The following is a 24,844-nucleotide window of genomic DNA, read 5'->3' on the forward strand; positions in this document are numbered from 1 at the left end:
TTGTTGCACAGCTCGTGGTGGATTTGGTGCAGAATCTGCTGCGGAAAAACAAAGTTTTCACTTTTTCTAAACTTAAAAATGACACATTGCAGCAGGAGAGAAAAACAAAAGCTTCTGAAAACTCATCTGTGTTACTGGGTGGAGTTACTGGGGGCAGTGGGGAGAGGGGAGCTTAAGGAGCTTCTTGAAAGCCTCCCAAAAGTGAATTTCAGCTGTGTTTGTTGAAAGTATCAAAGTGCACACGGCTCCATCATACTAGTAGTGACGAGTCCTGCTGGAAAACAAGCTGTGACAACTGAAATTAAGGTTTTACTCCTACGCAAACGACTCGAGCCTGCAAGAACGGTAATGTGAGCCGACAACTGGTTTTTGATATGTAGTAATTAAATGTGTAATTATGCAGGAGCATGTTATTCCCCTTCAAGACAAAGGGCAGGCAGGTTGGATCGTCCTGCTCAGTCTGTAGCAGCTCAAGAAGTCACGGATCAACTGTTAACTATTGATTAAAAAGGTGCACAGATGTTTACAAAACTATTAATCTCTGACTGTAAACTCACCAAATATGTGAAAGCTCTAAAATCGGTAGTTTTGATTTGGTGAAGAACTCTTTAGCAGCTGAACCTGGAAACAGAAAAGTAAAGGATTCAGTTGGTTCATAATTTGACAGTGAGCTTGTGTGTGTTGTTTTTGTCTTGTTTTTTATGTGTCTTCCTACCAGGTATGAAGCCGGTGAGGTCCGGCTGTATGGTTTTGAACTGGTTAATATAATACTGTCTCTGCTCGTCCGTGATCTTCCACGGATCGTCGTAGCCGCTGGACTGTCGCTGGATCTCGTTGGTCATCGCTGCCGAGGCCACTGTTCGTATCGTTGTGCTTTCCTGTGTGCAGAAAAATCACAAGATAAGAAGGTGAAGGTTTGGGTCAAATTTGTATCCATTCAGGAGGCTACAACACTTTTACAATCACCTTTAAGAGTTTTTACAGTGTAAAAACAAGTTTTTCCATTGAGTTAATTTAAAGGGATAGTTCAACATTTTGGAGAATTGGCCCATTGCCATAATCCCTATAGTCGTAGCAGTAGGTTCGTTGCCTTTAATTGTCGGTGCAAGGTGTTTTTAGAACGGCAGAGAATTCACCACGCTTTGAGATAATAACAGAACATTATGAGACGGAGTTGTTTTCCAGGTAAATTCATGCAAAGCCGCTGATGCGCGTTCCCGTCGGGGGGCAGTTTTTCTGCAAGCAGTCTCTGCATTTACCTCAAAAACAACTCAGTCTCATAATGTTCCGTTATTATCTCATAGCGTGGTGAATGTGCAGGTCACAACTTGTCCACCAGAGAGTTTTGGAGTTGTTGGATTGTGTATTTGATGAGTTTGATGAGGGAAACCAAGAAATCCCATTAGCCTCCGTAGCGTAGCTCAGAGCAGCTCGCGGCTCTGCTCCGCCGATCTAAAAACAGCTTGCACCGACAATTAAAGGTAACGAACCTACTCCTAAAACTATAGGGATTATGGCAATGGGCCAATTTGTCAAAAATGTTGAACTATCCCTTTAACAAGTTTTTCATTTAATTAATTTAACAAGATTTGAGTTTCATTAAACCGAAATGATCCTGAGAACCAGGACCATGTGGGACGGACCAGACGTCATCAGATCCCAACCTCTGAGCAAAAACATGTTATTTAGCTCCGAATGACAATTCCACAAATGAAATAACTTGATCTCAGAGGCTGAAACGCGGCACGACGTCTAAAATTAGCGACTGGGTTACAGGGGCCTTCACAGTTTCTTGATTTGCCTGAGCGGTGTCACACAAGCTGTGGGAGATTCAATCTCGCAGCTCTGATCTAAAACGCTGGCTCATGTCTGAAGCGACGCTTAATGTTGTCACGGCGTCTTTCTGTCTAATGAAAGAGGTTGATGATATTTACCATCATGATCAACACAGATTTCATAATATTATGCAGAGCCACTCATAACCTCCTAATCTAAATTAATTACTTATTATATCATCTCCTGTGGGTCACTGCTATAAATGGCTATAAACAGACGCCTGATTGTTTTAGCATTGTAACAAATGATGAATGTGCTGAAAATTGGCCTGAAACGAAGAGCAGGGGACTGTTACTGTCATTCGTTGTGAAAACTGAGACTGTGGGTGACGCTATAGTTTCCCCACCTGGACTGACGAGGGATGCATGGCGGGGAGCGTGCTGGATGGCGGCGTGTCTGCTGTGAAACTGACCCAACTTTCCTGGCCTGGAGGGGGAGGCGAGTGGGACGGCCACATGCCTTCACCGGGCACCGGACCTGCAGGGAAGACACACGTTAATTATACTGTAACTAATGAACATTGTAGGGATGTCATGATTACTTGTTTTCACAATTAATTACGATATTAAATGCCACAATTAATTAATCGTAAAGATTTCCAAATACTGTCACTTTCCAAAAAAGATTATGTTGGAAACACAGAGGCAGATGTGCACCAAAGTGAAGGTAAATGTAAGAAATACTGGTCCATTTACTTAACATAACATACGATTGGTAGGAATATAAATGTTAGCAAGTCATTTGTGCTAAAAAAAACAAACAATGATAAACTTAAATATTTGGTATAGATGGCAATTAATGACTTGAATATTTAAAACACTTCCCCTGCAGGATTAATGATTGGTTAATGGTTATACATTAATAGTAGAGACTTAAAATATTTAGTGTAAATAATTAGTAATGTAATTATATTTTGACTGTATTTGATTTTACACATTCATATGATCTAAATTAATTAATGCATAATAATCACGATAATCGTAATACCGTGATTATTTCTCTGACAATAATCGTACAAAGAAAATCTATAATCGTGACATCCCTAGACCATTGTCTTGGTTGATCAATTAAACATTTGTCCATAATATAATTAAAAAAAAAACATTTGTCCATAATATGCCTAATATTCTATGGAAAGTAACATGAGGTAAAACATTTTCAAAAGCCTGAAGAGACCAACTTTGAGATCAGTCGTGTGCAGTTCACTCTCATGTGTGGCACAGAAAAGCTCTGATTCCTCACATCTGGAAACAGCAGATGTTTCATTTGCTTTTATATTAATTCAGCAATTTTTCAATTGACATTTTCCCAATACTCTTCTTTTGTGATTTCATCCCTGACCACACATCTTGTGCTGACTGAAGGAGGACATGCCAGCGTCATGTGATGTCCGCTTTGTTCCCCTGATGACTAACTGCAGTAACTAGCTTTCTCAGCAAACACCATTAACAGTACGTACTGTACAAGCTGCGAGCGAACACACACAGTTTGCTTCCTCACTACAATCAAAACAAGTGCCAACTTTTCTGCCACTTTTTTTTTTATCATGAATATTTCTATATCCTGTGCTCCAGAGACTGAAAAGCTCCACGCTTCTTTGTTGTAGCCACAGAATCAAAAGGTGTTAGTATTTAATTTAAAAGTTCTCCTCTCCCACTAAAAAGAAGTGAATGTTATAACATTTTTCCTAATAATTTTAACTCAGGATTACATCAATGATTTCATTTTTCATCATGAATGAATAAATTAAATACTTCTTTTCAATTAAATTCAATTGAATTGCCGGGCTCATAAATCACTCAAGAAATAGCACAAAAAAAAAAGTGTAAGCATCTTGCTTTGATTCAATAGACAGAAAATCTGAAACACTGGAGAAACTTCAATCAGGAAATGTGTGTATTTTTTCCAGAAAAAAGAACACTGCTTACAAGTCAAACTAGTATATTTCTTATTGATTAACTGCTTAATGCTGGTTTAATTCAAAGAAGATGCTGGCATCAGTGGCATGTCAGCTAAATGAGTGGTAGACAAGAAAAAATATCTGGCGTCTAGACATGAGCTGAAACTTTTAGCTATTTGTTTGCAACAAATTAGACCATGACTTTTTTTTTTTCATAAATGCACAGAACAAAAAATTTAATACACACAAGACATAATATCAATCAAACCTTCGAACATCTAACACGGCTAGTAGGCTACTCTCCAGACTAAAATCTGAATATTGGTCCTTTTTGGCCAAAGTAATGATAACAATAACAAACACTTCCAACTCCGCCAGCCCTCGGTTAATGGCGTTAAAATGACTTCAGTCTTTGGACACAATCCTCAAATGACCAGGTTTACTGATCAATTCAATTCTTAAACAAATCAACAACATTACAAAACTGATCATATTGACACCAACCAGCGACCAATGCAAACAGAACTGACAAACTTAAAGCAGATATCAGTGGAATGTTTTTGTTAATATAAGTCCTAAATAGTCCTATTTTCCGTCAGCAATCACTTACATGAAGTATTTCAGCCTAAACACGAGTCTCTCCGTCACTCTGCTCTGCTGTAACCCGAGGAGAAAATTTTCCTTGTGGGATACAAGTGTTATCCAATGAGGGGAGAGAACGGCATGAAGGGCTGTGTGTGCAGCCAAGGGATGCGCGTGAATGTGGTGACGTAGCACGAGGACCAATTGATGCCTGACAAGGGCGGGGGCTGCTAACTCATGGTGCGTTCAAGGAAACTCGTACTTTGTGTTTTTCCTTCCTGTGAAGTCATACCAGTTCGATCTGGTACGAGTTCACGGGTCGGAAGTTACGAGTGGCCGTTATAGGGACTTTCACAGACAACAGGACGGTAAAAACACGAGCTACGGGTTACCTGGAACGCTACCAAGTCGTAGTTGTGACTTGAAGCTGTAACTTACGGTTTCAAAAGCCTGCCTTGAACACAGCATTAGCCGAAACGGCCGTGCCGCTGTTATCTGCTTTAAGTAATGTAATCTATGGAGCACGGAACATAAACTCAGCACAGAGCAGCTCGTGCGGGACAGGAAATCGTGTACAAAACGCCCGATTCATTTTCAAAATAAAATACACCGTGTTTACGGCGGATCATATTTTCCGCACTACACTTTGAAAACGTTGTAATGGGCTGAGCCCGGCCTGAAGTCAACAGGTCGGAGGTTTTCAGACACCATTTCACCCTGTTGACACCATGAACGAGGAGATACTGATTGCAAACTCACAAAACAGGCAGATCAACAGGTCAGCACCGAGTTGTTGCACGCGACCGGGAGTTTTGGGAGACCAAAACTGAAAGTTCTTAAAGGACAATTCCAGGCGAATTCAACTCGGGGGTGCATTTTCATATCATTTTAGGTCTAAAAGAAGGAATCTGAAGATTTTCAGTTTAATCGCTCCTGTTTTGCGGTAGTTGCGTCTGTCCCCGCATCGCCACGGCAGCAATGAATGGGAGTGGATGTAAGTTCCGCTGTTTAGGCTGTTTTTTTCCACAGACAGCGTCAGATGGCGACTCAAACATGCACCGAGAAGTTTATTTACTTCAAGCAAGCCGACATGTTTGTAAAACTAGATCTAATTCAAAGTCTCCCGGAGTCTCGCGTGAGACCCAGTTGCCGTGCTGGTGTATTCAGGCGCAGTAGGAGCTACCGTTTGTGTCGTAAACACAGGAATATCAACTCTTGACTTGCTTCAAGTGTACATTTTTTTGAGTCGCCATCTGACGCTGTCTGTGGAAAAAAATTGCGGCTTTGAGGGCTGGAAACAGCCTAAACAGCAGAACTTACATCCACTCCCATTCATTGCTGCCGTGGCGATGCGGGGACAGACGCAACTACCGCAAAACAGGAGCGATTAAACTGAAAATCTTCAGATTCCTTCTTTTAGACCTAAAATGATATGAAAATACACCCCCGAGTTGAATTCGCCTGGAATTGTCCTTTAAGTATTGCTTTAAACTAAACTTAGTAATAACGCACTAAATATGGCTGTTATTAACTCATTGAGTGCCGCGCTCCTTTCCAAAGTTTTAGTCAAGTGTACCGGCAAATTAGACCATATTTGACTTTTTATTTTAGAGCCATAGTGTATTCTATATTATTGCCACCAACACATACTGTAGCTCATTTGAAAGGTTTAACTTTATCCTTCAAATGGCCACAAACCGTTTGTTTCTACGTGCCTCCGTTCCTGAGAAAAGTCAAGCTAAACATGGCTGGGTTTCACCAAAATCCCTCCTTTTTTTCTAGAAAAGGAGATAGAGCGTCTTTTCTGAAAGGTGCGCTGTTTGTGTCTGTCGCTCTTCTGACACTCGCATTTCTGGATCAAAGGGCTCGTATAAGATAAATATACACAACAATTGTTGTTCTATTCACAAAACCACCATCGGGGGCGGGGGGGGCGCCACTAAACAACAATAACACAGACGCACCGTGCCGTGTCACAGCCTCTCGCCGCGGAACGTGAGGCTCTGCCGGCCACAGCGGCTCGCGAACACCGGTCCCGCCGGTGGTCGCGGTCCGTCTGTGGTACGGGTCGGTGGTGCCGGTCTGCTTTGGTCCAGAGACCATCAGATTTTACCGCGGGAGGACTTTGGGGAGGACACGGTGTTGCTCCAGATGAAGACCGGGCGAGACAGTGGGCTGAGAGCTTCCTGGTTCAGCTCCCAGCTGCTGCAGCCTCGCGGGTGAGAGCGGAGCAGCAGCGGAGCAGCTGCGCTGCATCTGCATGCAGAACTCCGTTTGCAGAAGCTGAGTTATGATAAAAACTTCCAGATCATGAGCTGTCATGTGACTTTGATCGTCATCTATTTCAGTTCTCCTCGTCGTAGAGTCCCCAAATTTACATATAATGTGTATTAAAGTGTCTATTTTCATAATTTAAAAAAAAAGCAAAAAACGAAAAATTTCGTTTTTGGCACTCAACGCATGGGAACGAAAAACGAGAAATTACGTGGTTGGCACTCAATGAGTTAAGAAACTACCAACGACCAGCAGCAGCAGGTGAGAGGTCGTTACCTGTTTGTGGTTCTCTGAACTGCGTCCACACAGCTCCAGTCGCCGCGGCCACCGGCACGCCCGCCACCACCACCGGCCCCACCGGACCCACCGGGCCGACCGGACCCACCGGGCCCACCGGCTGTCGTTCTGCGTTTCCTCCGCTGTGCTGCCGCTTGTGTTTCCTCCAGGAGTGAGGGGAGGTGGGGGGAGACTGGTGAGGGGAGACCACCGGGGACGTCGGCTCGGGCTGGTGATGGACAGAAACACACGATCAAACACACGAGAAGCATAATGCAGATATATATATATATTAGGGATGTCACAATTACTTGTTTTCACAATTAATCGCGGTATTAAACGCCACAATTATTTAATCGTAAAGATTCCTAAATACCGTCACTTCCCAAAAAAGATTATGTTGGAACCATATTGGCAGATGTGGCGCCAAAAGTAAAGGTGTATGCACAGATACTGGTCCATTTAACTAACGTAACATTGAATTGGTAGGAATTTAAATGTTAGCGTGTCATTTTTAATTTAAAAAAAAGCAAAACAAAACAAAAAATGATTAAAATAAACGTAAACATTTGGTATAGATAAGAATTTATGACCTGAATATTTCAAACATTTCCCCTGGGGATTAATAATTGGTCCTATATTAATAGATACTTGAAATATTTTGTGTAAACAATGAGTAATGTAATTATATTTTGACTATATTTGATTTTACACATTCATAGTGTTGTGAAATTAATTAATGCATAATAATCGTGATAATCGTAACACCGTGATTATTTCTCTGACAATAATCATACCAAGAAAATTTATAATCGTGACATCCCTGATATATATTAAAAAAAAGAAGAAAAAAAAAAAGAAGAGAGCGTTTCAGTAAACTGGTTTGAATTACAACGGGCAGCCGTGCGATTCATCTCACTCGTCTTATCTGACACACAGAAGCTGCAGTTTGCTGTGTCACCACCGCCGCCGTCTTACTATGAGCTCTCCATCTTGAACATGCCACATTCGAGCCAATAAAAGCCGCCGCAAATTCGTCCCTTCATCTGATATGGGGACGTTCAAGCAACCGCAAAGTGAGCATTTCACAACAGATGAAACTAGATAAGAGATGAGGAGGAAGTCTATATAGTAACTCAGAGGTAAAGAGAAAAAAAAAAACTTCAGATGGTATTTTGAGTTAAAAGCAATCAAACGTACACAGGAAAAGACACAGGAAATGCAGCAGTTTTCCAGCAGCATATCTCTCTAGTAGCTGCTGCTGCTTTCAGCTGTGGCAGGAAATCAAATGTGTGTAAAGATGCTGCCCAAAAGACAAGACAATAGAAAACATCCATATTTAATGCAGTTGTTGCAGAAGTAACAGTGGGAAAAGAAAGCAACTTCGAGCCTAAACCCATACTTTTAATTTGCCGTCTGTACACATACAAAGGATTTTACGGATTAAAGGTAAGAAACAGAGCGTAGAGATAAAAAGATGGGAAGTCCTGGCAATAACAAAAACTTAGGATGAAGATTCAATATAGTAGTTTATTGTTTGTTTGTTTTTGGTTGCTGTAGAGGGAATTACTTAATCATTTATTATGGTTTGGGTAAAGATCAAAAGGTATGATTATGAGTTCATTACATTCATGACGCTGACTTTTGTCTCTCCCTCTTCCTCTTGGAAAGGAAAAGGGGTAATTTAAGTTTGAAGGTTGAACAATTTGACACTAATTTCTGACTGTTGGACGCCTCGTGTGACCTGCAGCCTGCTCCGTTGGATCATGGATAGAGGAGGGACATTGTTCTTTCTCTTGTTTTTTTTGTTTAGTTTTTTGCCTACTGGCTATTGTGTGTGCGTGCGTGTGTGTGAATGTGTATGTGTGTGTATGTTCGTCATCCCCTGTCATTTCCCTGGAGTTGCAGAGTGGGGTTTAGAAATCATATGTAAGATGCTCTTAAATACTGGGGTTATAAAATCATATGTCAAGTTCTAATGCCATAAGGGTTGTCAGTTGGAATATTAATGGAGTCTCCAATAAAGTTAAACGTTATAAAATAATTTCACATCTGAAGTCTCTCTCATGTGATGTAGCCATGCTACAGGAGACCCATTTGAATGAAAATGAATCGTTAAAATTAAAGCAAAGATGGGTTGGCCAGGTATTCTCTGCGCCAGGGAATGGAGCATCAAGAGGCACAAGTATTCTGATATCAAAAAAAATATCCTTTCATCATACTGATGTGATTGTGGATAACAGTGGCAGGTATATCATAGTATCTGGTATTCTTCAACACAGAAAAATTACACTCATAAACATCTATGCCCCTAATTCTGGGCAAGTTGAGTTCCTTTCAAAGTTAGCTCTTCTTGCATCAAAGTTTGTGGGGGATCCTATTCTACTTGGTGGGGATATGAATCTGGTAAATAATCCACTGTTAGATCGTTCAAGTCGCCCCCTACCGACAGATGCTGCTCTCTCCACTGCTTTAGATGAGCTTCAAAGGCTGTTGGGGGTAACTGATGTTTGGCGATGTGTAAACCCACTCTCTCGTGAGTATACTTTTTATTCTAGAGTACATAATTCGTACTCTAGAATAGATTACCTGCTCCTGTCAAACTCAATAACAGAAAATGTGATAAATTCAGAGATTCACACCATCTTAATCTCAGATCATGCTCCGATCTCTGTTACATTTTCACCTTGCTTTAATGTGCACAAAACAAAACAATGGAAGTTTAATAACATGCTTCTATGGGACAAGAAATTCGTTGCTATGATTAATGTAAGAATATCTGATTTTTTTGAGATGAATATGAACTCTGTTGTATCCGTTCAGACAGTTTGGGAGGCTTTTAAAGCCACATGTAGAGGTTGGTGTATTAGTTATAACTCTGCAAAACACAGAGAAAGAAGTCAAAGAAAAAATGAATTGATGTTAGAGCTAAAGAACCTGGAAATGCAGCATATGAGAGATCCTAATGATCAGAAATTAAAAACAATGGTGTTACTCACGAGAACAGAGCTACAGTCAATTATACATGAAGAAACCTCTACTGCATTATATAAACTGAAGAGGAAACATTTTGAAACAGGCGACAAAGCTGGCAGAATGCTCGCACTAAGATTAAAACAAATTGAGAGTAACTCATCCATAACGGCTATAGATGATCAGAATGGATCTTTAGTATGTGAGCAGAAAGAAATAAACCAGGCATTTCAAGAATATTACTCAAAGTTGTATGAATCAGAATGTAGATTTAATCCTGATACGATTGATGACTTTCTTAGAAGTGCACCTCTCCCCCAGTTGAAAGAGGACGAAAGGACATATCTGGACAAATATGTCCAGGAACTGGAGGTTAAGGCAGCCATTAAAGCTCTCGCTGCTGGTAAAGCTCCAGGTCAAGATGGGTTTAGTGTTGATTTCTATAAGTGTTTTCAGGAAGTATTATCTCCATTCTTGACCTTGTTGTACAGGGATATTATTGCAACTCAATCCATGCCCCAAAGTATGAATATGGCTGTTATCTCGCTATTGCCAAAACCGGGCAAAGATCACACGAAAATGGGCAATTTCCGCCCCCTAAGTTTGTTAAATAACGATTATAAAATCTTCGCTAAAACTCTTGCAATGCGTCTGGAGAAAGTCATCTCATCACTAATCCATCTGGACCAAGTTGGTTTTATTGCTGGTCGTTATTCTGCCCATAATATGCGAAGACTGTTCCATGTAATGTCAGAGGCTGCATCTCTTCAACATCCTGCAGTTGCAATTTCTCTTGATGCTGAGAAAGCATTCGACCGGATAGAGTGGTCTTATCTGTTCCATATTCTGACTAAGTATGGCTTTGGACCAGTATGCATACAATGGATTAAGGCCCTCTACCACAATCCGGTCGCATGTGTCAAAACTAATGGTTTAATCTCACCCCCTTTTCACCTTTTTAGATCCACCAGACAAGGCTGCCCAGCCTCCCCAGTTATTTTCACTCTAGCACTTGAGCCTCTTGCCTGTGCTATCAGGAAAAATCAGAGTATAACAGGTATTAAACTTTTTGATTATGACTTTAAAGCTAATCTCTACGCGGATGACATTTTATTGACATTGTCTAGACCTGCTCTTTCTGTGCCCCATCTGCTTAAACTAATCAGTGATTTTGGTGTGTTTAGTGGTTACAAGATCAACTGGTTAAAGAGCGAGGCCATCGCCCTCAATCGTCTCACACACTCAGGTCATTTGAGTTCAACACCTATTGTTTGGAAAACCGATGGTATGCGATATCTTGGTGTTAATATTATATCCCCGATTGATAAAATTTTTGAGTTAAATGGCCCCAAATTATTGAAAACTGTGAGGGACGATCTGAACAGATGGACAAACCTACCTTTATCACTATGGGGGAGGGCAGAAGTGCTCAAAATGAATGTGCTCCCACGATTAGCTTTTCTGTTTTCCGCCATCCCATTAGAAGTCCCCCAGAGATGGTTCAGAGAAGTTAACACACTATTTTCTTTATTTTTATGGAAAGGTAAAAAACCTAGAATAAGTCTGAAAAAATTATCTATCCCCAGGAAAAAGGGTGGACTAGGGATACCAGACATTCATACTTATTATTTGGCGTACAATGGTATTTATCCCCTATTCTGGGCGTATGAGAAGGAGCAGGCAGCTATGGGTAGCTGGAGATGGCTGGAGCAGAAACTTGTCGAGGTGAATTATAAGAATGTCTCCTTAGCCTCACTCTGGTATCACACCAAATGTAATAAAATCATAAAGAATCCCATAGTTTCATTCTCGTGTAGAATTGTCAATGAAATACACAAACAACTTAAAATTAATGGTTTAGTTTTACCTTCATGCCCCATATGGAACAACCTAGCACTAAAGGCCGGTGGAAAACCTATTAGTAATGAATCATGGCAAGAAAAAAGCATCACCAACCTAGGTCATATCCTGGGAAGCAGCGGAGAGATGCTCTCCTTCGATGAACTCAGGAGGAAATTTGGTTTGAATGACTCGGATATATTCCAGTACATTCAAATTAAGTCCATCATGCAAAGCTTTGCAAATATCTTATTAGCAGATAATGACTCTTTTGATGTTAAGTTCAGGGATGCAGTCTCTGGCAGTGGAAAGGTTTCTAAAATCTATAAACTGTTATGTTGTACTTCATCTTGCATCTTTGCTAAAGGTATAAAAGCACAATGGGAGAAAGATTTGGGCATACATTTAACATCAGAACAATGGGAAACTATCCTGAGCCGCTCAAATAATCTTTCAAAATGTGTCAGGTATAAAATCATACAAATTAAGATTCTGTTCAGATCCTATATCACTCCACATAAACTTAAGAAAATGAATAATGGTGTTACAGATAAATGTTGGCATGGGTGTGGAATGAATGGAACTCTTATCCACTTACTGTGGCACTGCCCAGAAACACAGACATTTTGGTTAAAAATCAGAGATTATCTATGTAAATTATTTAAAATCAACTTTCCTTTAGAACCAGCAGTGGGTCTTCTAGGAAAACAAATAGAGGGAGCAACCACAAAAAAAATTCAATATTTATTAGACCTAGCCTTCCTTTCAGCTAAACGGTTAATCCTTATGAACTGGAAAGTGAAGAAACCAAATTGTTTTGATATAGTTAACTGGCAGAAGGACTTTCTGGAACTTGTTTCTATGGAACAAGCTGCTTCTGTCCTGCAAGATCTGGGCAGTGATCACACAGATTCTCTGAGTCAAATCATGTCACTCCTGAAAGAAAATCAAATTGATGAGGATATATCCTGATACAACACTGACAATGATGAGCCATTTTGTTCACTCTTGTTTATTGAAATTTTATTTAGTTATTTACTATTATTATTGCTGTTGTTATGGTTTTTTTGGTGGTACCTGTCATATTACTCCAAAGAAAGAGGGGGAAAAAAAAATAAAAATGTATTATTATTTTAATTTTATTTTTATATATTTGTTTTTTTCTCTTCTCTTTTTCTCTGAAGAGATCCTCTCGCGCTATTGGTGGAGGAGAACAGGATTAAATGTTTCCTAATGTTAAAATGTTGCATTTCATTGTGAGCGGGCAGAATGATGCTTCAATGTATCCCTCTCAGCACTCTCTGTGTGGTGCCCGGTCCTGGTGGGTTATGTCTCCAGCCCCGCCAGTCTCAGAACGGGACCACTCCGTGTGTGTGTGTGTGTGTGTGTGTGTGTGTGTGTGTGTGTGTGTGTAGTTGGGGTGACTCATGAATGTATTCATGAACTTTCATTCATGTTTTGTCTTTTTTTTTTTTTCTTTTTTCTCTTGTTGTTGTTGTTGTTGTTGTTGTTGTTGTTGTTGTTGTTGCTGTTGCTGTTGCTGTTGCTGTTCCTGTTTGTTATCTTTGTTGTTCATTATGTAAAATAAAAAAGAAACTATAATAAGAAAAAAAAAAAAAAAAAAAAAAAAAAAAAAAAAAAATCATTTATTATTGAGTTATGATATGAATTTATGGTGCGTGTATAAGAGATATGTAGTACGATGCACATAACTGTTTATATGCAGGGTATATACACAAATCTTTGAGTCAATTTACTACCATTTAATACCTTTTTTCACTACCTTCAGATTTTTTTTAATACCACCACGACATCGAGTTGCACCAAGTATCAATCAGAAAGATTTTATGACATGTACATAGATTTTATCATCCAACACTTACTTACATCATTACCATTACCCAGGAGACTCGGTTGCACAACAGGGCATCATCCATAAGTCATCAGGAACATTTGATCAAAAATAAAATATCTTATCATGCCTTTCTCAATCACCAGCCTCTCTCCCCTGATCCCACCCTCACCTGCCCCCCTCACTCACTCACCTCACTCCACCTCCCTCCCTCCCTCCCTCACCCAGTTTGCCTCGCTCCGTCTTCCTTCCTCACCTCCCTCCCTCACCCAACTCACCTCACTAACTCTTTAAATAAATACCTGGTTCTGTCTCTACCGTCACAGAACACAGTGGTAGGCCATATATATGTTTTTTTTTTTTTACATCAGTGTGAAAAGTTTCAACAATGTCCGCACATCTGCACCGTCGGTCTGTGTCTCACGTGCGTTCCATCTGACCTCAGCTCTCAGTAGAAGCTGCAGCTGCTGCAGGTGTCTGTATCTGTAGCGCTTCGGGGCTTCCTGCCCTTTCAAACGGAGCAGACCCGGACCCGGTCCGACTAAACACCGGGCTGGCGGTAGAAGGTTCATGGAGCTGTGAGCCGCGAATGCATGAAAAAAGAGCACATCGGATGTGCGGCGCGTGACGTGCATCTACATTGACACACACATAGGCTACATCAAGGCGCCTGTCATCTCAATTTAAGTCTTCTGCAAACTTGCATTTTCCCATATTCGAAACGTTTTGCCACACGCTAAAATCCGAAGAGATTCACTAGCACTTCTATCCGCCTGACAACTATGCGCGCGAAGATGATTTTAGATTTCTAGCAGCCAATGAATACAATGAATTGATATGACGTAAATATCATTCCTTTTTTTTTTGAAGTAGCGGCGCAAGCAAGTAATGCTTTATTTATTTTATTACGCCTATTTCATCAAAATAAAACCAGTCATTGTCCAAAAGAAAAAAAAAAAAAACCTATTCTTTAAAATTAATACCTTTGGACCAAATTTATCACTTTTTAAGGCCATTAAATTTTGCTTTTTTGATTTATCACTTTTTAATACTTTTTAAAACCCCACGGACACCCTGATATGTTTTGATTATTTTTATGTTGTTAAAGGGATAGTTCAACATTTTGGCAAATTGGTGGACAAGTTGTGACCTGCACATTCACCACGCTATGAGATAATAACGGGACGTTACGAGGTAAATACAGAGACTGCTTGATGAAAAACTGTCCCTGAACGCAACGGGCATCAGCGGTTTTGCATGAATTTACCTCTAAAACAACTCTGTCTGGTAACGTTGTGTTATTATCTCATAGCGTGGTGTATGTGCAGGTCACAACTTGTCCACCATAGCGTTTTGGAGTTGGTGGATTGTGTATTTGATGAGTTTGATGAGGGAAAACAAGAAATCCCATTAGCCTCTGTAGCGTATCTCTGAGCAGCTCACGGCTCTGCTCCGCCGTTCTAAAAATATCTTGCACCGAGAATTAAAGGTAACAAACCTACTAGAGGTCGACCGATTAATCGTTTTGGCCGATTAATCGGTGCCGATAGGACGTTTTACAAACTATCGGAATCAGCGGAACTTGGCTCCGATAGTGGCCGATGGCTGCAGTTTTTTCCACAGCGCCATAAACTGCTTCTTCCCTGCCGCTGTCTGTCTCTCTGATCACTGAGGGGCGGGGCTGCTCTTCACACACACACAGAGCAGGGGAGAGAGAGAGAGACAGTCACCTGTTAATGTACGGCGTAACCACACCACGAGCTAACGTCCTGTTTAGTTACAGTCTCCTCTCCTGCAGCGTCACGTCACTACAGCTGTTCTGATGTAAACAAACTAACGTGTGGAGTTCGGCTGTTCGTCACTCACAGGGTCCAGGGATGATTCAGTGTCCCACATCCTTTAGTTTTACACTAGCTAATAGCTATATGTTATTATTAAAAAAATAAAAAATAAATTAAAAAAAATTAATTAATTTTTTTTTTTTTTCGGGGGGGGGGGGGGGGGGGGGGGGTATCGGCCGATTAATCGGCTATCGGCTTTTTCCTGCTCCAAACTATCGTTATTATATCGGAATTTAAAAATCCACTATCGGTCGACCTCTAAAACCTACTGCTATGACTATAGGGATTATGGCAATGGGCCAATTTGCCAAAATGTTGAACTATCCCTTTAAATGTATGTTTTGTTTGTAGATGTATGTTGTTGAATATGTCCAAAAAAAAAAAAGAAACAAAGCGTAAATTTACACAGAATAACACGGCAACACACCTGTGGCTCTATGCTGGGCGCCAGCGGCTGGATGACCTCGTGGACAGGCAGCGCAGTGGAGGTCGGGGGGACTTTCTTGTTCTGGTGCCCCCGGCCCGGCGGTCGGGGTATTACTGCAGTGGCAGAGCCCGGGTACAGACCCTGGCTGTCTGTGTCCTGGTACAGCGCCGCGTGCCTGGCCTCCGCCTCGTTCTTCCCCACGACGAACCGGGGCAGCGGCAGGTCTTTGACTGTGGGGGGGGGGGGGGCAGAAATCAATCAATCAATCAATATCAATCAATATAAACTTTATTATCCCCGCAGGGAAATTTGTCATGGACAGTCATGTGCCACAAGTTGCTGCCTGCATTACATAAATACACAAAACAGATTTAAAAAACAGTACATTCGACCAGGGCCGTTGCTAGGAATTCTGGGCCCCCTTAAAGAATACTAAAGTGGGCCCCTCCCCCTAACTTTTCCTTTTTTTTTTCTTAGACTTGTATCGGTTACTTTTGCATCGGCTTACTCTATACCTTGTCCCTGACTACAGTAATTCATATTCTGGATACAGAATTGATTTCAGGGAAGAAGCTTGAAGACAAAAAAGACAGAGAAGACACTCCCCACCTCTGCACAAGAGTCTTTTGAGTTTAGTAGTTCACTTTCTTTCCCTACATTTCCCAGAATTCTTAGGGAAAGAGCAATCAGCTGTGGTTTATAGGTGTTGTGCACAAAGTGACAGCTGTGTAATGATGATAACAGCGTGACAGTGTGTCCCGTTCACAGCGACGACGAGGGTTTGCTTCCTCAAAATGAACAAATGCTGAACTCTGGTCTGTTACAGATACAGATACAGCTGCTGCTGCAGTAAAGGGCGAGTTTGCGTTTTCTGCTGTGGATCTGTCCGATGCTGGACGCCAGAGTGAAAGAATGAGAATAGAAAAGACCAGCTACTTTCTTTTAACAACAAAACATGGAACTTTTTCTGCCGAACAAATGATAAAAAAGGGATAGAACTAGCAAACAAACAATGTGTATAAATGTGCGTTTTGTCTATTGTTATATGTGGGTAATGTGTTAATGTGGGGTATGTGTATAATGTATGTTGCATCTTGAGGATGTTTGTATGGTTTGGTGAAAACAAGTTTCCTGCAAAGGACAAATAAAGCTGAATCTGAATACAAATACGAATACAAATTACTTTATCGATATATATATTGATCAGTATATAATACTGATATACTGAAGAAAGATACAGAAAATACTGATAAATCAATGTGTGCTCTACTGGATTCTTTAATTGATACAGACTGGTATTTTTCCAAAGACAAATCTTCAGTGGTCTCTGGAGGACAAACTAAGAAATAGAGACTCCATTTTCAATATTTTCAATAAGCTAATATTGTCTAAATGATTAATAACATAAGTATTACTTCATGATTAGCTGCAGCCGTGTAACTCGTTGAACACAGATGTACATTCACGAGCGAAAATTTACTTATCTGGTCAATTTATCTTTGAACCAGTGATGGCCATGTCCCATTACAGTGAACAGCAGACACGTGGGTTGTGCTCAGGCTGAAAAGGGCCTGTGTGTGTGTGTGTGTGTGCATTAAGGCCGCAGAAACTTAATGCATGTCGCAGAAAACACGGGAACAATGAGGACAACAGAGCAAAACAACTGAATCAACATTGTACACATGTTCAACATATATATCGCTTCTGAATTCACACCATTCACCTTCCAAGCTTTAGCCCCTGACGTGGTTCAACGTTGACTTCAACCCTGAGGTGACTTCACGGTTTTTTAAAACACAAATAAAACAACCACTGTTCACCAACTCTAGCCACAATTTGCTGTGTCCACTTCTGAGACACATGTAATAACCACTGCAGTGTACATCATGTCCATTTTGCTAAAAGGAAGTGGCTGGTCTCTGTGGTTCCTTTTATTTTATTTTTTTTATGAAATTATGAAATCCTTCCCACAACTTCATGTTGCAATATGTCAGACAAAAAAACAAGTAACTTCATGCAGTAGGTGAAACCACTCTTTGAGTATTTTCAGAGAAGTCACACTGAAGGCAACAACAACTACAAAAAAAAAAGCGATGTTGCAGTTAAACCCTCGAGGGTTTACACAACAAACTCTGTTTGGTTAAGAAATAGAAAGTGGCAGAAGCTGCTCAAACACGGGGCAGCTGCTACCTGCAGATCTGGTTTTGATGTTCTTGTTCAAAGTGATTCAAACTCTTTACCGCACATTTAAGCAGCACTTTGGGCAGGGGGTAAAATTAACACCTCCGGGTAAAAAATGAGTTTGCCGTGTAAAACAAAAACACACACACAGTTTATTTCTATAGCTCGCCCCAATAGGGATGCAACAGGATGAACAAAACCCCGATGCGAACCGCCAGGGTCCTGTTCTGTCCATCTTGTCGGGGTTTATTGCTCATTATCCCGCTAATTATAAATTGCCTCTGAGAAAACCTGCCGGCAGCGGTTGAACAAGCCTAAATCTGCGCACAAAACATAGCAAGAGCTGATCACCGGTATCCGCGGTGCACAGCTCCACAGACCTGCTCCCTCAGGTTGTGTCTCTGCTACTGTTTCACACGGAGCTCGGCCCCGTTTGAAAGGTGAAGGAAGCCCCGTATGTGGAAAGACGTCTGAGATGTAGAATGTGTATTATAGAAGAGAAACACACATTTCAGGACAGATTTTCAGCCTCCTTTTATATTTAACAGAGGAGGGACAAATACCTGACAGTGATACTTCCAGCTGCCAGGATGTGCAGCTTTTTAAATGTTGCTTATGTTGGATGTTTATACTAAAAACATAAGGCAATTACTTTTAGTCAAACAAGGCATGATTTTTTCATTTGGCCGGTGAAAAATATGTTTGGGCAGTACATTTTTGGAGGTCACTAGCCAATCAATGGCCGATGAGGTAAAAAAGTTAATTTTACACCCTGACTTTGGGGTTGGTCAGCAGCTGGGGACCAAACCTCCAACTCTATGATTAATAACCCACTCATTAAAACACATATGCTGCATCCTCTGATAGCATTTATCTCTATTTTTTTTTCTATGTGTAGCTCATGTTTGACTCTGGTCCTATAAAAAAAAAAAAGAAAAAAAAAGACTACTTTCTTTGCAGCTCTGAAACATTCATGTGCAACTCTTCAAATAAATGAAACACCAAAAAGTGCTACAAGCAGAGAGAGTTCATCCAGAGAGTTAAGCATCAGTAAATCCAGTAACTGGCTTATCTAAATTATTCATGTGAACAACCATATCAGTCCGTCTGAGCATATTAGATATATTTAAAAATCTAAATCATAAAAGCCCTCTGACTCCTGCTTCAATCTGAGTTATCTGATGTAAACAAAGATTTAAGTCCAGTGGAACCTCCCAGAAAGCCTTGTGTCATGTTATGTGTTGGTATTTTTAGGGATTATATATATATATATATATCATAAAAAGGTGCAAAACTGCTGCGTCTGTGACTGAATTCACTCCAGGACTCACCCGAGTTGAGGCTTTCCACCCTCAGGGGCAGACCGGACTGGGCGATGGCTATGAGCTTGAGAGCGATGTAGAACTGGCTCCTCCCGAAGTGGCCGAGGCGAGTAGCTCCACATAGCTCTGTGATCTAAACCCACACACACACACAAGGACAGGGAGGAACAGTTAACAACATTGTGTTCAACCCTGAGCTGCTCTGATATGAACCTTTACTGATAAAGAAACGTGTCCTTCACATTTTCAAACATTTAAAACGAGACTCAAGACCAAAGACGTCCGCTGCATGTAAATTATGCAAACACACAAACACACAAAACAAACTCTCAGTCAAGGCATTCTGTGGTGCAGTTTATCTGCTTTTATGCCGCATACGTCACGAGAACGAGTTTCATTTACTGGCAGATGTTCACTGGGTCTCACGGGTAATAAGCCTGATTGTCAAATATTGTGTCGACTCGGTGTGAAAATGTTCGAAATATGAACACAAAGACATTTTCTGGTGACAGTGCATAAGTAGTGGGTTTACGTGATTGATACGTGGGCACTGGATGATTCATACAGCAGGGAGTTAAACTTCATAACATTAGGGATGACTCCTTGAGGTGCGAGTCCGTCAGCAGCACGGTGAGCAGCAGCAACAACACCGACAGCCCAACACAGCTGACTGATCCCTTTCTTGCTGACAAAGAACTTATTCTGAGTATGAATGGACACAAAGCACCAGTCACTTTTTCTCCTCAGCCTGTTACAACATGACATGGGAGCTGGTGGTGGTGGTGTGCGTCGTCTCGCAGGCCGCAGCAGCAACAGCAGCAGCAGCGTTGGGTGCACATTTTGAAAGTGGAGGATTACAACACTGCCTAATTCTTCCACCACACAGCTCCCCTTGTTGACCTTGAAAAGGATGCTGACTCACAAACTGCAAATATTGGCCTGCTGAGAGACCTGAAATCACAAGAATGGAGCTGCTTGCTGCTGCTGTTGAACCGGCAACTCGTAACTCACAGCGTGGGATTATTCACGGTGAAGCTACAACACATACATCGGACAAAAGTCTGTGTGTGTGTGTGAGAAACACAGACTCTTCTGTTATGTCTTGTTTTGTTTTTTTTAAGGCAGTCCATGTTAAGTAACAACTTCTATAAATCAAATTTTACAAATGGAGGCTGGGTCTGCGTTTCCTTCCAACATGTCAGCTCAACCCTGTAACGCACATACACACACCCCACACAAAAAGCAGATGTTGATAGAGTGGAGAGACAGGAAAAGAGTGGGTAGTAAGTATCTGAAGCAAAAGAGCTGCTGGGGGACATGATTTTACTACAATATGTCGCCATTTATCATAAACCTATATAACACAGCTCCTGTTAAATGTACAATATGTTCATTTTCAAACTAAACCTCACTGTGATGCCCCATTTCCATGTTTTAAAGTGTTTTCCTCGTCTGTATATACAACATCTATTGCCTGTCTGCTCGTCCTGGGTGAGGGATCCCTCCTCTGTTGCTCCAGTTTAAAAAGTTTTTTTTTTTCCTCAGTCGATGTGAGGGTCTAAGGGCAGAGGATGGTGTAATGATGCTGTGTAAAGAGCCCATTGAGACAAACTGTTTTTAAGAAAATGGGCTATACAAATAAAATTGCCTTGACTTGCCTTGCCTTGCCAAAACAATACTATTACTATTACAAAACAATATATGGATGTAAACTTCACATTATACATCATTAATAACCTATTGTTTCAAACTTAAACACATAACCAACATACATGAACAGGCAGTTTTTAGTTGTCACCTCGTTATACTGTACCAGCCTCCATTCATATATATTGGGGGAGAGGATGTTGTAATGATGCCATTGAGACAAAAAACTGTGTGTAAAAATGGGCTATACAAATAAAACAATACATGGATGTAAACTTAACCTATACAGCATTAATAACCTATTGTTTCAAACTTAATGTTAACCATAACATGACCAACATACATGAACCAGCAGTTTTAGTTTTCACCTCGCCGTACCAGCCTCCATTCATAATATATTGGGGCAGAGGATGTTGTGTAGCCTACTGTAAAGCCCTTTGAGACAAACTGTTTCTAAAATAAAATTAAAAGGGCTATACAAATAAAAAATCACCTTGCTTATTTATTATTACTATACTCTGTGTGGCTAAAAGCTAACACTATAGCCCCGGCACAAGAAGAAGGTGTGTCTGCTTTTGCTGCGCAGCATTCATTGCTAACTAGGCTAACGATAGATAGCTGACAGCTCTGCTCAGCTCTGCTCCTCTGACAAGCCGGGCAAGTTTGCAAATTGCACATTAAAATACATCAATCACAGCTGTCTACTCTATTGATAACACTTTCAAATAAATGAATAAAAGAGAGAGGAGACTAGCAGGCAGACAGACCAGTGGCTAGCTACCGGCTGCTGCTGCTGCTGCTGCTTAGCTTAGCTTAGCTTTTACCTGCAGGACAACTTCGCTGGGGAGCTGGGCCGCCCGGAAAAGGTCAAGAACTCTCCCGTTGGACGCGACTTTCTTCGTGTTGTCCGTGTCGCAGTAAACGAACAAATCCGAGTAATATTTCTGCTCCACATCACTCAACGTTAGACTTTCCATCCTAGTTAGTAAGTTAGCAATCGGACCTTTTAAAAAAAACAAAAAAAAACCCAGACTAAGTTAAGTTAGCACCCCCCCTATGTTTTTTAAGCCAATGGCTGTGGGGGTATGATCCTAAAAAATGGGCGAGACTTTATTCAGCAACTTAGCTTTAGCTGTTGTAGCTAATACAGCGTTAGCGCACTAACTGCTAGCTTAGCGGAGGTAAAATAATAATGTTGTTGTTGCTGTCGTCTGATCCCCCCGCTCCCTGCAAAAGTAACCTACCTAATACTGTCTGTGGTGGGGGGAAAAGGAGAGAGAGAGAGAGAGCCGATCCCCACCACTTCACGATTCAGCTTTCATGCAGTTAATCACTTAGTTAACTTGTTGGGCCAAGCTGCCAACAGCTGGCTAGTAGCAGTAGCAGTAGTTGTAGTAGTAGTAGTAGTGGAGCTAACACAGCTACCTTGATTCAAAGTCAGTGGCACTAAACGTGATGCTAACGGGCGAGTACCGCGTTGTGATATATATATATTTATATTTATATATATCAACGCTATTATCACTTCTTCTTTTTTTTTTTACCCCCCTTAAAAAAACCCGCAACGGAGCGCAGCGTTTCTGCGTTTCGTTTGGGAGACGAATTCCTCCGCGGTGCCGCTAATAGACGTAAAGTTTCAGGGTCTCCGGGTTCCTCCTTCCTCCACTGATCAGCGCCGCCATAACTACCGCCGCGTCAAGCCGCTCGCGGCGGACCAACCACTTCCGGCCGGCGCGAGGCCTTCAAAATAAAATAAGAATGAAAACTAGAAAATTTTCTCAGAATTTTTTTTTGAGAGGGCCACGGGCCAGGGGTGCCATGTGCGCATGTGTGTTTTTTGGTGTGTGTGGTTGTGTTTCACAGAGATTTCATGTAAATGTATGGGAGACAAATGGTAGCTCCTATCAGAAAAAGAAGCAGAACGTGGTCGTCGAAAGTACTTCCTGAACACTTTGATATGATTTTGGTGTTTCTACAGTAAATATTTTAGAAATTCTTGCATGTTAAAGGGACAACGAGGAGTTTCTATTTGGTTATAAAAAAAAGTCTCACGTTAATGTGGATGAATCTCCGCTACCCACACTTGTTAATGGGCCCATTTTCGATAAATATATCGTTTTGTCTCTATCGTTATTTTGTTATTATTAGTGGTGGCGGAAAACCTTACTTTCGGTTTCGCAGCGAGTCATGAGAGTAACGCAGCCGAATCGCCGTTTATGGTCGGAACTACGACGGTATGTGATCCTCTTCGAACCTCTGACTTTAATTACTGATGAATGAAAACATGAGTCTGTCTTGCGCCGGTCAAAGAATTTTATGGTGCGCACGGAGGCTCATAAATGTAGTGTGAAAACAGGGCTTCTGCTTCTCTCAGAAAATCATTGTATTAAGGCCCTTTCACACCGGGGATGTGACAAATAAACGACACGAAATTGCAAAATATTCAGTGGTGAATATTTCACATCAAAACCATTCACACCTGCGACGACATCTCAAAATTTCCCCAAAAATGATCATAGGCATTGAACAGTGATTGATCAAGAGCTATAATACCTACCAAAAGGTGAATTTATACACCAATAGACAAGACTTGTGTCTACATTTTAAAGTTTAAATGGAGTCTCTAGGTGAGAGTATGTCAGAGCAGTAGACATTTGAAAATGTCCAATAATTTGTTCGTTTTTTGACCTAATCCCATTCACAGAGACTTCATATTGGAGATAAACGGTATAGCTCCTATGAGAAAAAGAAGCAGAACGTGGTCGTCGAAAGCACTTCCTGAACACTTTGATATGATTTTTTTTTTTCTACAGTAAATATTCTAGAAATTCTTGCATGTTAAAAGCAATTAATTGTTCCTTCTGCTTCTCTCAGAAAATCTTTTTATTAAGGCCCTTTCACACTGGGGATGTGATGAATAAACGACATGAAATTGCAAAATATTCAGCGGTGAATATTTCACATCAAAACCATTCACACCGGCGGCGACATCATAGTCATTGAACAGTGATTGATCAAGAGCTATAATACCTACCAAAAGGTGAATTTATACACCAATAGCCAAGACTTGTGTCTACATTTTAAAGTTTAAATGGAGTCTCTACTGTAGGTGGGAGTATGTCAGAGCAGTAGACATTTGAAAAAGTCCAATAATTTGTTCATCTTTTGAACTCATCCCATTCATTCTCTATGAGAAATTTTTCGCAGTGCCTCAGTGCTTTTGCCCCGTGCCCCTTATAATAATAACTTTATTTATATAGCACTACTGAACTACAACATTAGCAATATCACCAGTCTTATAGATTTTGGTCTAAATTGTCCTCTAGTTTCTTTCAAAGTCCAATACAATTTTGAGGACGGGGCAGTTATTCCTGATAAACAACATTTCACGATCCCATTTCAGAAAGCAGGTTCAGTGAAAACTCAGAGTTGAGGGACACTCTGGGTTTCAGACACATGACACATCGTGGACATGCGCTCAGCTCAGAGCACATTCTTCTTAGTATTGCATTTGTGTTTCACTTTGTTGTATGATCTAATCTATTAATCAACTGATCATTTAATAATAATGAAACTCCCACGCATAATCTGGGTCAGTGGAGCCCCAGCAGCGATTGTTTTTCCCCGACCCTGCCAATATAACCTCCACATATGAAGTGTAAGTGTACTATGACAGTCACAGCGAGGAGTAGCATGATGAAAGTAGATCTGAAATAAGAAAACTCTGATGTGATGAACACATGTTGTGTTGTGATTGTATATTGCATATTCCTTTGACCATATTCATCAAACTTTGGGACAAGCAATCTTCTCGTATGGAAAAAAAAAATGTTCAAATTGCAATGACAGAACAAAAAATAAATTTGGTAAAGGTCTAGAAGTTTATTTTTCCTC

General features: G+C 40.8%; 1 protein-coding gene across 3 annotated transcripts in view; it reads right to left on the reverse strand.

The window, feature by feature from the left end:
• Nucleotides 1-21,966, reverse strand: part of reps1 (RALBP1 associated Eps domain containing 1) — a 38,854-nt gene extending 16,888 nt beyond the window's left edge. For all 3 annotated transcript variants that reach the window (XM_085771732.1, XM_085771731.1, XM_085771729.1), the window contains exons 1-7: nucleotides 21,775-21,966; nucleotides 19,313-19,436; nucleotides 15,801-16,030; nucleotides 6,869-7,097; nucleotides 2,183-2,313; nucleotides 716-878; nucleotides 558-621 (exon numbers count right to left, since the gene is read on the reverse strand). In XM_085771732.1, the coding sequence (XP_085627858.1) occupies nucleotides 558-621; nucleotides 716-878; nucleotides 2,183-2,313; nucleotides 6,869-7,097; nucleotides 15,801-16,030; nucleotides 19,313-19,436; nucleotides 21,775-21,927 (1,094 nt within the window). In that variant the 5' untranslated portion in view covers nucleotides 21,928-21,966. The remainder of the gene's footprint in view (nucleotides 1-557; nucleotides 622-715; nucleotides 879-2,182; nucleotides 2,314-6,868; nucleotides 7,098-15,800; nucleotides 16,031-19,312; nucleotides 19,437-21,774) is intronic.
• Between the last annotated feature and the right edge of the window lie 2,878 nt (nucleotides 21,967-24,844).

Source organism: Trachurus japonicus, chromosome 24, assembly GCF_045865225.1.
Source record: "Trachurus japonicus isolate A0001 chromosome 24, Traja_1.0".
NCBI classification, from domain to species: Eukaryota; Metazoa; Chordata; class Actinopteri; order Carangiformes; family Carangidae; genus Trachurus; species Trachurus japonicus.